This window comes from Hypoxylon fragiforme (genome assembly GCF_022984875.1).
Source record: "Hypoxylon fragiforme strain CBS 206.31 chromosome Unknown GGS25scaffold_8, whole genome shotgun sequence".
NCBI classification, from domain to species: Eukaryota; Fungi; Ascomycota; class Sordariomycetes; order Xylariales; family Hypoxylaceae; genus Hypoxylon; species Hypoxylon fragiforme.
In genome coordinates, this window is record NW_026054763.1 from 2325405 (window position 1) to 2337217 (window position 11813).

An 11813-nucleotide genomic window follows, 5' to 3' on the forward strand; every position below is an offset into this window, starting at 1 on the left:
TACCGAGTTCTATAGCGTACATATGCACCTAGTGAACTACAGCCGTGAGCTAGATTACGTTGGAGCTGTTGATACGTACGTGCCTAACCTAGGTATGTCACTGTATGTGATAAAAGCTGCAATCGATCGAATCAGTCCGGCTGTTCAAGTTTCAGCCAGCCCGGCTCTCATGCACTGCATTCAGCTATGTAAGTAGCGCGGTTCCCCATCTAACCGAGCTAATAAATTGTGACTCGTCGTCGGATAGATAGGGGCGTTTCGCTTATCCTCTTTCTGGGGGCTTCCTTGCCGACACAAAATAGTCTCGCCCATTCGGGAGAATCCCTGATTGGGAAACTCCCCGATTATATCAGCACCAGATTGATTAGATTGATCGATCGATATTAACTGTGGTATAAGCTGAAGTATTCATGCTTTCGTGGTCTGGTACATGAAACCAACTCTTTGCATGCCGTTCTTGTTTGCCTAGCTCAACGAGAGGCTGTACCACTATCCAACATGGCGTCAATAATTCATGATTCTGCCATCTTTCAGGCTTACTCAAAGCTTCCCCTTATCCACGACCCTGATTCCATATCCAAGTTAGACTGGAAGACCATCTCGGCGATTATCTTCAGCGTTGTACGTAACCTTGGCCATCCGAGAAGTCGTTTGTTCACGAGTAAATACAACAACTAACACATCTCTACAGGTTTTCGCTCGGTTTGTTGCAGTCTGGACATACAATGTCTGGTTTCATCCTCTAGCGAAATTCCCTGGTCCCTTCCTTGGGCGAGCTTCTCTTGTAGGTCCTTGCTCGTATAATTCGTTTGCTCTGCACTGGTACTGACGGCCTTAGCTTTATCGTTTCATCCATACATCTAGAGGAAAATTCCATGTTGCTATAACAGATGCCCATCGCAAATATGGTACGTTGGCACGGCACTTACAAGCTCCCCTTAAACATGACGGTAGAAAAAGCAGTTCGCATTAACCAGAGTCGTAACTACAGGGCCAATTGTCCGCGTTGCCCCCAATGAGCTTTCCTTCGCCAGCGTCGAGTCCTGGAAGGCCATCTACGGACACCAGCCAGCCGGAAGGGCGGTAGCCCCCAAAGGGCCATTCTACGAAGTCTTCGCAGCCGGCTTCAGCAGCAAATGCGTGGGCAGCGAGCGAGACCCGAAGAAGCACACCGCCATGCGCAAGATGCTCAACCCCGCCTTCTCGCAGCGCGGCCTCCTGGAGCAGGAGGAGATCATCAACGGTGTCGTCGATAAGTTCGTCAGGATCATTGGCGAACGAGGCGGTCCCGGATCCGGCGGAGTCAACGTGACCAAGTGGTTCGAGATGAACTCGTTCGATATCTTGGGTGAAATGGCCTTTGGCGAAACTTTTCACAGTCTGGACACTGGTAATTCACCCCCCACTTGTTCCCTACTTGCGGCAAGATTCTGATATGAACTATTATAGGGAACTTGCACTTCTGGGCTGCTATTGTTTTGGAGCATTTATACGTCATCACACTGTTCGACAATCTACGACGGATCGGCTGGCTAGCCAAGGCTGCTGGATATTTGATCCCAGCGTCGCTTATGACTAAGAACCAGAACTCCGTGTACAGCCGACAGCAGGTCGAGAAGTAAGTGCTGAGTTCCATCAGGAGATATTCATTTCGGTAATCTAACATAAGCTTTTCACGTAGACGACTAGCAATGTCAGGCTCTCGAAACGATTTCGTAAGTTTGCTTGTGGATAAGGTCCGAGCCGGAGAGGTAGGAAAGGAAGAGATGACTGCTCACGTCTCAACCCTGACGTACGTAATTCTCTATCCATCTTCGATCAAATCCACGGCTTGATTCCGCTAACATCAACGTATCGGACAGCATCGCTGGGGGTGAAACTGTAGCAACTACCCTGGCTGGTTTGACTTGCTTCCTATCCCAAAACCCCGAGAAGATGCAGAAGCTTGTCAAGGAGATCCGCGGCGCCTTCAAGTCGTTCGACGAGATCAATGCCACGAAGGCCCAGCAGCTACCGTATCTCCAGGCTGTCTTGAACGAGGGCCTGAGACTGTTCCCGCCCGCATCTGGTGGCGCGCCACGAGTCTCTCCTGGCTTTGAACTACATGGATACTACGTTCCCGAGGGCGTAAGTAATGTTCTTCCCTACCTTCGGTATCACACCTTTTTTGAGCGTCGCCTTTTGTTAACAGTGTCCCGCTTATAGACCGAGATTAACGTGAGCCCGTGGACCATCACACACGACCCGAAGTACTTCACCAAGCCTTGGGACTTCATTCCCGAGCGTTGGTTGGACCCCAACTCCACAGACAACAAGGACGCTAGCCGGCCTTTCCTACTCGGTCCGCGAGACTGCCTGGGGCGAAAGTAAGTCCTGGTAGACCATCTATCCGAGGATGCAAATGCTAATGGGTATCGTTTACAGTTTCGCTTGGATGGAGTTGAACTTGGTGTTGGCCAAGATCCTATGGCAGTACGACATGGAACTCGTGACCAAGAACATCAACTGGCTGGAGGATAGCCAAGTGCACGTTCTGTGGTGGAAGCCGAAGCTGTTCGTGCGATTCCACCAAGGGGCTCATTGATCGGGAGAAATGCACCCCTCTTTTACGCCCCCCCCCCCCTTTTCTTTGATATCACTTTGCGCATGCTTTGATGATCTATGAAGTCCATTCACTGGCTAGCGTTCAAAGAATAGCGAATCCATCATTTGTGGTTCAGTCGGTCTCTGATCGGAGGATTGAGATTGGATATTGAAAATTGTAACAATTAGATAGTACAATAACGAGGTTAGAAAGCTTATGATCGCGATCTAACAATGCTCATGGGGATGTGGTTTGCGATAGATGGTATGGGACATGCCCTGACAAACAATGCAATCTACCATTCAATGATTTCTGTAACTATATTCACGCATAAATAAATGAGTCTCCAAGTATCACGAAGTTTACGGAAACGTAACCTTTTTAAGTGTGTTGTGTTAGTCGAGAAAGTGTTCTTGAAGCCCCCTTATGACCATGGCACAAGTCTTTCATTCCACGGCTAGGTCAAGTTTGATTTTTTTTTGTTCTATATCGGTATCAGAAACTTGATTTTGATGGTTTTCTTAACTCAAAGAATTACATTATCTTTTTTACTATCTGTTCAATTGTTGTGATGTTGAGATATGGTGTCTACAAATCCAACTAAGACTTGGCTGCCCACCAATTAGGTACCCACCTACACAGGCACTCGAGATGCCTAGCCCCTATGTTCACGATACACACACGTGGGCATCTCCAGGGCTACAACTCCAACATTGATACAACCTCAACGAACTTGGCGAATGAGAGTCTGGTAACCAATAACGTCTATACAATTAATATTAACCTATGTTTACTAGGTTAGGTGCTTACCGACCGTAGTACCTGCATCGCATGAGGGTGCATTAAAGGCAGCAAAACCCACACAACTAAACTTGGATTCGGATGCTGGCCGACGCATCTAAAATGTTATCTACCCAGATATAAATACAGAAAACTAAAACAGTATGGAAAAGCCCTAACATCTTACGATCGCGTACGATATCTCGTTGACTTCTTATCGGCCATGTCCCGATGTAGAATCGTCTCACGCAATTCAACAGGGCATTGCCTAAATAGGTAGCGTAGCGTGTAGCCCTGTCAGCACCGACGCCCGTCTGAATGGGGAACTGCAGCTCTAGGTAGACAGCAAGAAACAACACCATGTGTGATTTACCTAAGGTAATTGACGAAACTCCGTCGCATCAATTCACGATGAGACGTTCTTACATAAGAACGACTGTGGCATTACAGTTCCTCAGACTTGATTCCAGCAGACAAACTTAAAGGCTTCGTTTCCGGGCAATCAGCTCGAATCATCGAAGAAGAAGTTGTATCACCATCCATCCTCTGGCAGAGGTTTTGAGAAGTCTTCATCATGGGTCTCCTTACTGCTTTACCTCTACCCACCAGCATTGCTGGGTGGGCGATCGCTGGCGTCGCCTCGTTTGCTATTTACGGAATTGTCTTAACGATTCAGAGACTGTATTTTCATCCGCTCAGCCATATACCCGGTCCTTGGTATGCGAGGGCGTCGTATTGGTATGAGTTTTATCAGGATGTTATTCTTGGAGGAAACTATGTGAAGGCCTACCCTGGAATTCACGCGAAATATGGTGAGTTTGGCAATTGCGCATTTATTTCCATCTTGACAGCCCGTCTAACAAAAACTTAGGACCGGTCGTTCGTGTTACCCCTGACAGAATCCATGTCAGCGACCCCGAATTCTTCCACGAGTGAGTAAAAGCTCCTAATACCTTAGCCCTCTTATCTACTCTTACAAAAATGCTAACAAATCTCTTAGGGTTTACTCTTCTGGTTCTAAGTACATGAAAGATCCCGCTTTCTTCCAGACATCCGGCGGTATCGCTGAGGCACTGCCCGCCATCGTCGATGTTGAGTACCACAAGCGCCGTCGCAAGATGGTGAACAACCTTTTCTCCGTCAAGTCTATGGAAGCACTATCGCACATTGTCTTGGGAGTTGTTCACAACGCTCTGCGAAAAGCCAAGGAGCACCACGATGCCAGCAAGCCCCTCGACATCCAGCGCCTGTACACCGGAATCACCATCGACACTATCATGAAGGTCCTGTGCGACCGCTCGCTGAACCTGATTGATGCGAAGGAAGAGGAGCCGGCTTTCTTGGCTACTCTGCGAACCTTCTCCGAGAGTTTCTTCCTGCTCAAGCACTTCCCCATCTTGATTTGGCTTGCAAACAGCATCCCCTCCAAGCTCGCCGAGAAGATGATTCCTGGCGAATTTGAGTTCCGCCGAGTTAGTACCCTCCACCACTATAAGGCATTATTCTTAACATGAACACAAATCAAACTAACTTCGCATTGCAGAACATCCGAGGGTGGATCAACGAGCGCGCCAACGAGCACGATATGGGCGTAGTCAAGGCCGACGATGGCCGAAGCACAGTCATTGATCTCCTCCTCCGACCCGACGACGGCGGCCCGCCTCTAACCCATCAAGCCGTTGAGGACGAGACTTACAGTTTTGCTTTCGCTGGTACCCACACGACCTCGCACACCATGAGCATGGGCACGTACTACCTTCTCCGCGAACCCGACAAGCTAGAGCGTCTTAGGAAGGAACTTGAACCGATTCCCCGCAACGACAATGGACTCCTCGAGTACAAGCAAGTCAGGGACTTGCCTTACCTGGTATGTTGTTGCCTTTACCCACCTACTTACTCACTCTCTAGATGACGAGCCATGATGACTGACCTGCCTGGTGGAAATAGAAAGCTGTGATCAAGGAATCTCTCCGTCTCTCCTCGCCTGTCCCCGGAACTATCCCCCGTATCGTCCCCGATGGTGGCGTCACCTGGGCCGGATGCTACCTCCCCGCCGGTACCTCCGTCTCCATGGCGCTCCGCACTATCCACGACAACGAAGACATCTTCCCCAACGCTGACCAGTTCCTGCCTGAGAGATGGTTGGACAACGAGGATCTCGATCACTGGCTGGTTGTGTTCGGCAAGGGTAGCCGTGCTTGCATTGGCTTGAAGTAAGATACTCCATTTTTCCTTTAACCACACCTGATATCTGTCTCTCTTTTTCCTTACAGACTTGGCTAACGCATGCTGTCTTAGTGTTGCTTGGATGGAGTCATACTTGACCTTCGCCAACTTCTTCTCCCAGTTCAACATGAGCCTGTACGCCACCGACCCCAGCACCACGACCTGGAAGGACTGCGGCAACGCTATGATCAAGTCCCACGTGAAGGTCACCGTCGACTCGCTAGTGCCAGTGGTCTAAGTCTAGAAGTTGGCGCCGTTGCAACAGAACGGCCCGCTTCACCGGGGAGGACTAACCTACACTGGCTTTGGGCCGACATCTTTAACACATTCCCGCAAGGACAAGAGAGAGGTGGAATGATGTATCCATTACTCAAAGAGATGGCGCATGTCTTTAGGATTGGAATAAGTGTATATCTAGTATTCATATTTTTGGGAAGATTGGGGAAGAGTGCGTGAGGAGGGGAATCAACTATATAAGAACTGCTTACGAAGATAAACCATACTAGACAGAACATAGCAAGATGCCTTATATATTACTTTGGAGTTTTTCATCTATCTGCATCTGACTGCGTGGGTCTTTAAGGGTCTTTCGTGCCAGTAGTATCATACAAACCTTGTGAAGGTAACAAAAATCGCTATTTTCTTGAATTCTTAACTTTTAGCCTCTAGTAACTCACCAAATCCAACCGCCAAAAGAAGTCCAAATAAGCAAGCTATAGGTTATCCAATTAATTACAATTTGATAATTTTCATTGGATTAGTCGCATATAAATATGTGCAGTTAGAGCTTCATCTAATGTGCAAGTTTTGGCTCCCCATGGGGGCCTCATAGTGATGACTTGGTGTAGTGACGACACTGTCCTGGCGGTGACTAGATAAGTAAGAGAGACACCCTTGTATCCAAAGTTGCTGAAGTAGCTGAAGTAACTTCCCTATTTCCTCAAGCTAAATCTTTAAGGCCCCAAAACGCAGCATCTTTCACATCCCAAGAAAAATCTCGTGGAGGTTTCTACGTAGTTATGTTGGCTCAGTGGTGGGAAAGTGCAAACACCACCATGAGGCAGATCCCTTTAAGTGCGCATTCAGAAGAACCCCTATCAGAGCATACCATTGCCCCAAAAGGTGAATTGATTGATCTCTCGTTAGTGTATGTCAGTATATCACCGTGGCACACCCAAAGACGCAAGTGCAATTCCCCTCCCCCCGAAACCCTTCTGTCAAACATCACGTAGAGCAACGCATGTATTTTAAAAGGGATCAAATTGGGTTTTTCATTATCTGACCGTACCTAGGTAACACGTGCTTCGTACATCATTCAAAATTGCATACCTGCCTGCAGTAGTCCATACAACAAGTTACGCTCTTCAACTACTGCACCATAACCCTAACACCTCTCGCGCCCGCCTTCGGGAATCCCATGATGTAGTCGCGCGAAATCTTGATATCCGACTCGTCGGTCCCGTATAAGCTCATCTTGGCACCACCAGGCCTGAACAGGGCAGCCGTGGCGATGTACATCTCAGCCCAAGCGAGACTAGAAAGGGGGGGGAGAGGGGTCAAACGTTAGCATGCGTGCGCTGTGAAGAGGATAGGGAGGTCTGATACGTACTTGATACCAAGGCAGCTTCGCGAGCCCTTGGTGAAAGGAACGAAGTTCCGGTCCATCTGCGGATCATAGTTGCCGATCCAGCGCTCTGGCTTGAACTTCTCGGGGGCAGGGAATACAGCGGCGTCGTTGTGCATGGCGTAGATTGACATGCCGACGGGGGTCTATTTTGCAGCCGCGATGTGATTAGCATATACCCTCCTAAGTTATCATTGCTGTTATCAGTAGGAAAGCAGGCAAAGACACTTACGTTCTTCGGGATCTTCCACTGCTTGTAGACAATCTCCTCGTCGGGGGAGCACCGCGCAAGGTTACCCACTAGGCCATTCAGTCTAACACAGTTCAGTCAGCCAATCAATCCATCTCAATCTCCGTCGCCATATCCGAGATCGGGGCACTTAATTACCTCAACGCTTCCTTCAGGCATCCGCGCAAGTACGGCAGCTTCTCCAGCTCAGACCACGAGGGCATTCTGTTCTTCCCCTTCGCAGCCGCTGATGCGAAGACTCCCTCCAATTCAGCTCTCAGACGCTTCTCGACAGTTGGGTTGGAAAGCACGTAGTAGACGACGAAGGTGAGCGTGTGCGCTCCCGCGAGAGTGCCCGCCAGCAGGAAGATCATCGACTCGGCCTGCAGCCGCTTGACGGTCTTCTCAGACTCGGGGATGTCGCTCGAGAGGAGGTGGTGGAAGGCGGAGGTCCAGTTTTCCTTGCCCTTGGATTTGGGTGAGCTCCCTAGTTCCTTCTTGATCTTTTCGATGTAGACACGCCCTGTCTTGCCAAGCATCATGTTGGAGATGCCCTTGGGGTACGCACTAGCCATGACTGAGGCTGGTAGAAGCTGTAACATTCTATTGATTAGGGGGCTGTGATTAGCTTTCATTCCGGGGAGCATATTCTCTATGAATTTGAGGGAAAGGGGGCGTGAAGTGGAGTTAGAGGAGAAGAAGAAAAACACGCACTTATTCAACCAAGTAAAGCATCGGAACAGGGGTGCAATAGTTGTCGTCTTAACCATTAGCTCATACCACGAGGGCGAGAAGTTCGGGTCGTCCATAAGGCCGGGCTCCATGCCGCAAGAGATGTACCCGATCACATCGCCCGTCATAGCCGATAAGACGTGATCCATCTCAATGATGGTCTTAGATCCCTTGAGTGCTGACAATCGGGAGTCCAATTTTGACGCTTCGTTTGAAATGATGTGTTCCACTCTTGTGATGCCTTGGCGCGAGAAGAAAGGCTCGAGATGCTATAAAAATGTCAGAACTCCGAAGTTAGAGATCAGGCTATTCGCGATGACTCGCGGAAGAGGGGGCGGGCTTACCTTTCTTCGCGAGCGATGCAAATCATGCGGAACTGACAGATGGTGGGAACCTGTACCACAGGCTGTGAGCATATACCCCTTTCATTGAAGGGGATCTTGCGTTATTGGGTGGCAAGCAACTTACTTTCAAATCCGTTACCCTCTCTTCCACGGGGCCACATATTCGTTCTACGAGTCGAGGCCGCCACGTAAAGCTGATTGTAGAAGCTAGGATCACGGATTGACAACTCCCATGGACTAGTACGAACAATGGGTCCTATGCAGATTCATCATTTATGAGTGTTGTTCTAGTTTAATTGGAAAAAGGAAAGCGAATGGACTTACCATATTTCTCGTGCATCTTGCGTACTTCGTTACCCCATTGTCCTTCTTTGACAATGTAGCAGTAGAACTCGTACCACTCAGTCATCGCACATATCTTAGGGCCTGGAAACCTTGCTAGAGGGTGCAGGGTGACGCGATATAAGGCTAGCAGCAAACCGTATACTGTGTAGCCAAGCAAGAAAGCGCCTGCAACGAACCCGGCATCGTTAAGGTTGAGGTCCTCGAAGCTACCGCTCGCTATCTTACCGGAGATAGCGCCTATCTTGTCTTGTATAAACGCAGCCGGTATGGGTAATCCATCACGACTTTGGATGACCGACTGTATCTTAGAGAGTACAGATATGGGGATGTCTTGGACACTCATGGTGGCGGTCTTGTCAAGGGGAATGACAAGTTTATTCCCCTAATACAGATGAATAAGTTGTGTGATGATGTGAGAGTATATTTGGATCAGTCATAAGAGAATAGGTCATAGTTAAAGGCTGAGATTCTAGAAGCTGAAAAGGGCATATACCCCAAGACGGTAGTTGGATCAGCCCATCGCGGTGCTCAATTGTGATGTTCTCCCTACTTTAGTTCACGCGTATGTACTGAAACTCATTCGATGCCATACACATGTGTAGATTCGCGTGTAGAAGGGGTTTTCCCTATGCGGTTTGCTCCTTCGGGTTAGCGGCCGTGCAACTGATAGTCCTGCGTCTTATGTAATACACCCCCCCTTTTCCTAGAGTTATAAAAGGGAGAATTAAAAAGGTAATCACCGTGGACAAGACTGTTGACCAATTATTGTTAGGAAAAGACAAACTCTAGATAGGACTAGATGAATGTTTCAGGCTGTATAACATGTAGATAGCAGGTTGTCTGGATGCGTACCAGCCCATATGCTGACGAATAGGCATATCAACAGCCCCAGTCGTCAATGAAAAGGAAGCTGATGATAATACTTTGATTTTGAATTCCTGCAGTCTTTTTGGATCGATCAATAACACTGCCAAACACAATACAATGCCTGTCACAACACTTTTGAGCTCAATCTTTCTCGCCTGGTATGTCAGTACCTTGGTTGAAAAGCTCATAATTTACAAGGCAAAGAACGAGAAGATGTTTTCTCGAATTTTTGGTACCCGCCTCGTAGATGTAGTTAGTGAGGAAATAAACCCGCCCCCACCGCAACAAACAGACGAAATCTACCCAGTCCACTTCATCGATCAAGCCAGCATTGTACGATCGTCTCTCATTAGCTACACCTTTCGATACAACCATGTTCTGGATGCACGGAAACTGCGTGATTCTTTGGTCATCCTGTTGACCACTGGAGACTGGAAAAAATTAGCGGGTAGACTCCGTCAGAATGTAAGTGCAGTGCCCAGTCCAAGATGAGGTAGTCAAAGTGCAGCATCGAGTAATGATTGAACGTATGGCTAACATATTCCTGATAGCAAGAAGGCAAATTGGAAATCCATGTTCCATTGCAATTCACCCGCCAGCGGCCCCCTATCCGCTTTTCGCACGTGAAGCATGGCATGGCCATGGATGCTCACCCGCTTGCGAGCCGCCTCCCTAAGAAGACTGGTAACAAACCGTCAGTCCATGAGGGTTGTCACGCATTCCGCGAGTTCAGCATCCCGTCAATACTTCCGAATAACATCAAGCACTATCTCTCTACTGATGAGCCGCTTATCTGTCTGCACGTCACCTCTTTCACCGATGGCACGATAGTTAGTTTCACTTTCCCGCACTCGCTGTCAGACGCTATGGGCACGTCAGACTTGCTACGGGCTTGGACCCGTGTCCTTTATGATGGAAATGCAGAATCGCTCGATATGGATTTCGAAGGGGCCAGGGACGATATTTCTGCACAGGTGGGCGATGCCGACGACAAGATAGCAAAACGTACCCGATTCGTTCTAGATGACCAGCAGACAACGGGGATGTCACTGATTGCTTTTCTGGGCCGATATGGCTTGGATAGCCTAATTAATCGAAACATTGAGACGCATCATATTTATCTACCTGCCAACTTTATGGCGCACCTTCGCCGAAAAGCCGCGAGAGAGTTGAGGACTGTCGGTAAAGAGAATACGGCCCAGCCAGCACCCTTCGTGAGCGATGGCGACTTGATAACGGCCTGGGGTTCGCGGATGGTCCTGTCATCTTCGTCGTCGAAAGGGACGGCAGTTATTTGCAACGTCTTCGACATGCGAAAGCGCCTCGGTCTTCTCGGATCTTCGCACTCACGCGCCAAGGCATACCTGCAGAACTTAATTCTCCCCAGCACCACTCTGCTTACTACGGAGGAGGCGGGGAGTCTGGGCGTTTCTCAGATAGCGTTGAAGATCCGCGACTCCATCGTGGAGCAGACGAGCGAAGACCAGGTACGCAGCCTCATGCGCATCGCACGCACGTGGTTTTCGAGTCTCGGCTCGATGCCCCTGTTCGCAAGCTGGGATACCACGAGGATCATCGCCTGCACAAATTGGAGCAAAGCCCGGTTTCTCGATCGCGCAGATTTTGGACCTGCGGCGATTACGACGCAAGAGAAAAGTTCGGTTAGTAGAGCCAAGCCTGTGGGATTCTGGGGTACCACGCTAGCGGTAGATGATAACCCAAGGGATACGTTTGTTATCTATGGAAAGGATCAAGATGGTGACTACTGGGTACACGCGTACCTCAGAAGGGAGACTTGGCAGTTAATCAAGACTGAGCTGGATCAATTTGCTGCGAATTGATTAATGCTTGGCTGGTGGAAGTTTGGCTAGAAGTGTATAGACATACCTTAGGTACCCACCTAGAGCAGGAACTCATGGATTAGCAATTATATCGCATCGTCAAGACCCTTTCTGGTTCATCATTCCATCTCGTGATTTTACATGGTGTTTTGACACAAAACGTCACGATTGTCTACCTAGGTAGGTATTAAGTCGGCGTCGATTGACTGCAGTTCATACTCAATTCATACTTTATGTTCAT

At 48.8% G+C, this 11813-nt stretch overlaps 4 protein-coding genes across 4 annotated transcripts; 3 read left to right on the forward strand and 1 right to left on the reverse strand.

The window, feature by feature from the left end:
- Positions 1-21: 21 nt before the first annotated feature.
- On the forward strand, positions 22-2929 carry GGS25DRAFT_504538 (cytochrome P450). The gene is made up of 9 exons (XM_049262145.1): positions 22-621; positions 692-784; positions 839-908; positions 992-1390; positions 1450-1618; positions 1682-1792; positions 1863-2127; positions 2206-2366; positions 2425-2929. Exons 1-9 carry the CDS (start codon positions 499-501, stop codon positions 2582-2584), a joined length of 1551 nt encoding a protein of 516 aa, XP_049114081.1. The 5' UTR covers positions 22-498; the 3' UTR covers positions 2585-2929.
- Positions 2930-3473: 544 nt separating this feature from the next.
- On the forward strand, positions 3474-6134 carry GGS25DRAFT_504539 (cytochrome P450). Its single transcript, XM_049262146.1, has 6 exons — positions 3474-4176; positions 4236-4296; positions 4365-4836; positions 4908-5231; positions 5312-5577; positions 5663-6134. Exons 1-6 carry the CDS (start codon positions 3939-3941, stop codon positions 5826-5828), a joined length of 1527 nt encoding a protein of 508 aa, XP_049114082.1. The 5' UTR covers positions 3474-3938; the 3' UTR covers positions 5829-6134.
- Positions 6135-6843: 709 nt separating this feature from the next.
- GGS25DRAFT_424663 (cytochrome P450) lies at positions 6844-9476 on the reverse strand. Its single transcript, XM_049258600.1, has 8 exons — positions 8844-9476; positions 8644-8775; positions 8520-8569; positions 8158-8444; positions 7603-8046; positions 7447-7528; positions 7200-7360; positions 6844-7124 (listed from the first exon to the last, which is right to left on the reverse strand). Exons 1-8 carry the CDS (start codon positions 9205-9207, stop codon positions 6959-6961), a joined length of 1686 nt encoding a protein of 561 aa, XP_049114083.1. The 5' UTR covers positions 9208-9476; the 3' UTR covers positions 6844-6958.
- A 468-nt stretch (positions 9477-9944) lies between these two features.
- Positions 9945-11572, forward strand: GGS25DRAFT_515602 (uncharacterized protein; the record flags this gene model as incomplete). The annotated part of the gene is made up of 2 exons (XM_049263096.1): positions 9945-10196; positions 10283-11572. 2 exons carry the CDS (start codon positions 9945-9947, stop codon positions 11570-11572), a joined length of 1542 nt encoding a protein of 513 aa, XP_049114084.1.
- Between the last annotated feature and the right edge of the window lie 241 nt (positions 11573-11813).

Bases quoted from the DNA above. Each gene is read 5' to 3' on its own strand.
- GGS25DRAFT_504538 (XM_049262145.1), top strand. From the start codon at position 499: ATGGCGTCAATAATTCATGATTCTGCCATCTTTCAGGCTTACTCAAAG. The intron at 785-838 runs GTAGGTCCTTGC...TGACGGCCTTAG, and splicing joins TCCTTGGGCGAGCTTCTCTT to CTTTATCGTTTCATCCATAC. The intron at 2,128-2,205 runs GTAAGTAATGTT...TCCCGCTTATAG, and splicing joins GATACTACGTTCCCGAGGGC to ACCGAGATTAACGTGAGCCC.
- GGS25DRAFT_424663 (XM_049258600.1), bottom strand. From the start codon at position 9,207: ATGAGTGTCCAAGACATCCCCATATCTGTACTCTCTAAGATACAGTCG. The intron at 8,445-8,519 runs GTAAGCCCGCCC...ACATTTTTATAG, and splicing joins TGCATCGCTCGCGAAGAAAG to CATCTCGAGCCTTTCTTCTC. The intron at 7,361-7,446 runs GTAAGTGTCTTT...GCTGCAAAATAG, and splicing joins AGTGGAAGATCCCGAAGAAC to ACCCCCGTCGGCATGTCAAT.
- GGS25DRAFT_504539 (XM_049262146.1), top strand. From the start codon at position 3,939: ATGGGTCTCCTTACTGCTTTACCTCTACCCACCAGCATTGCTGGGTGG. The intron at 4,177-4,235 runs GTGAGTTTGGCA...ACAAAAACTTAG, and splicing joins TGGAATTCACGCGAAATATG to GACCGGTCGTTCGTGTTACC. The intron at 5,232-5,311 runs GTATGTTGTTGC...TGGTGGAAATAG, and splicing joins TCAGGGACTTGCCTTACCTG to AAAGCTGTGATCAAGGAATC.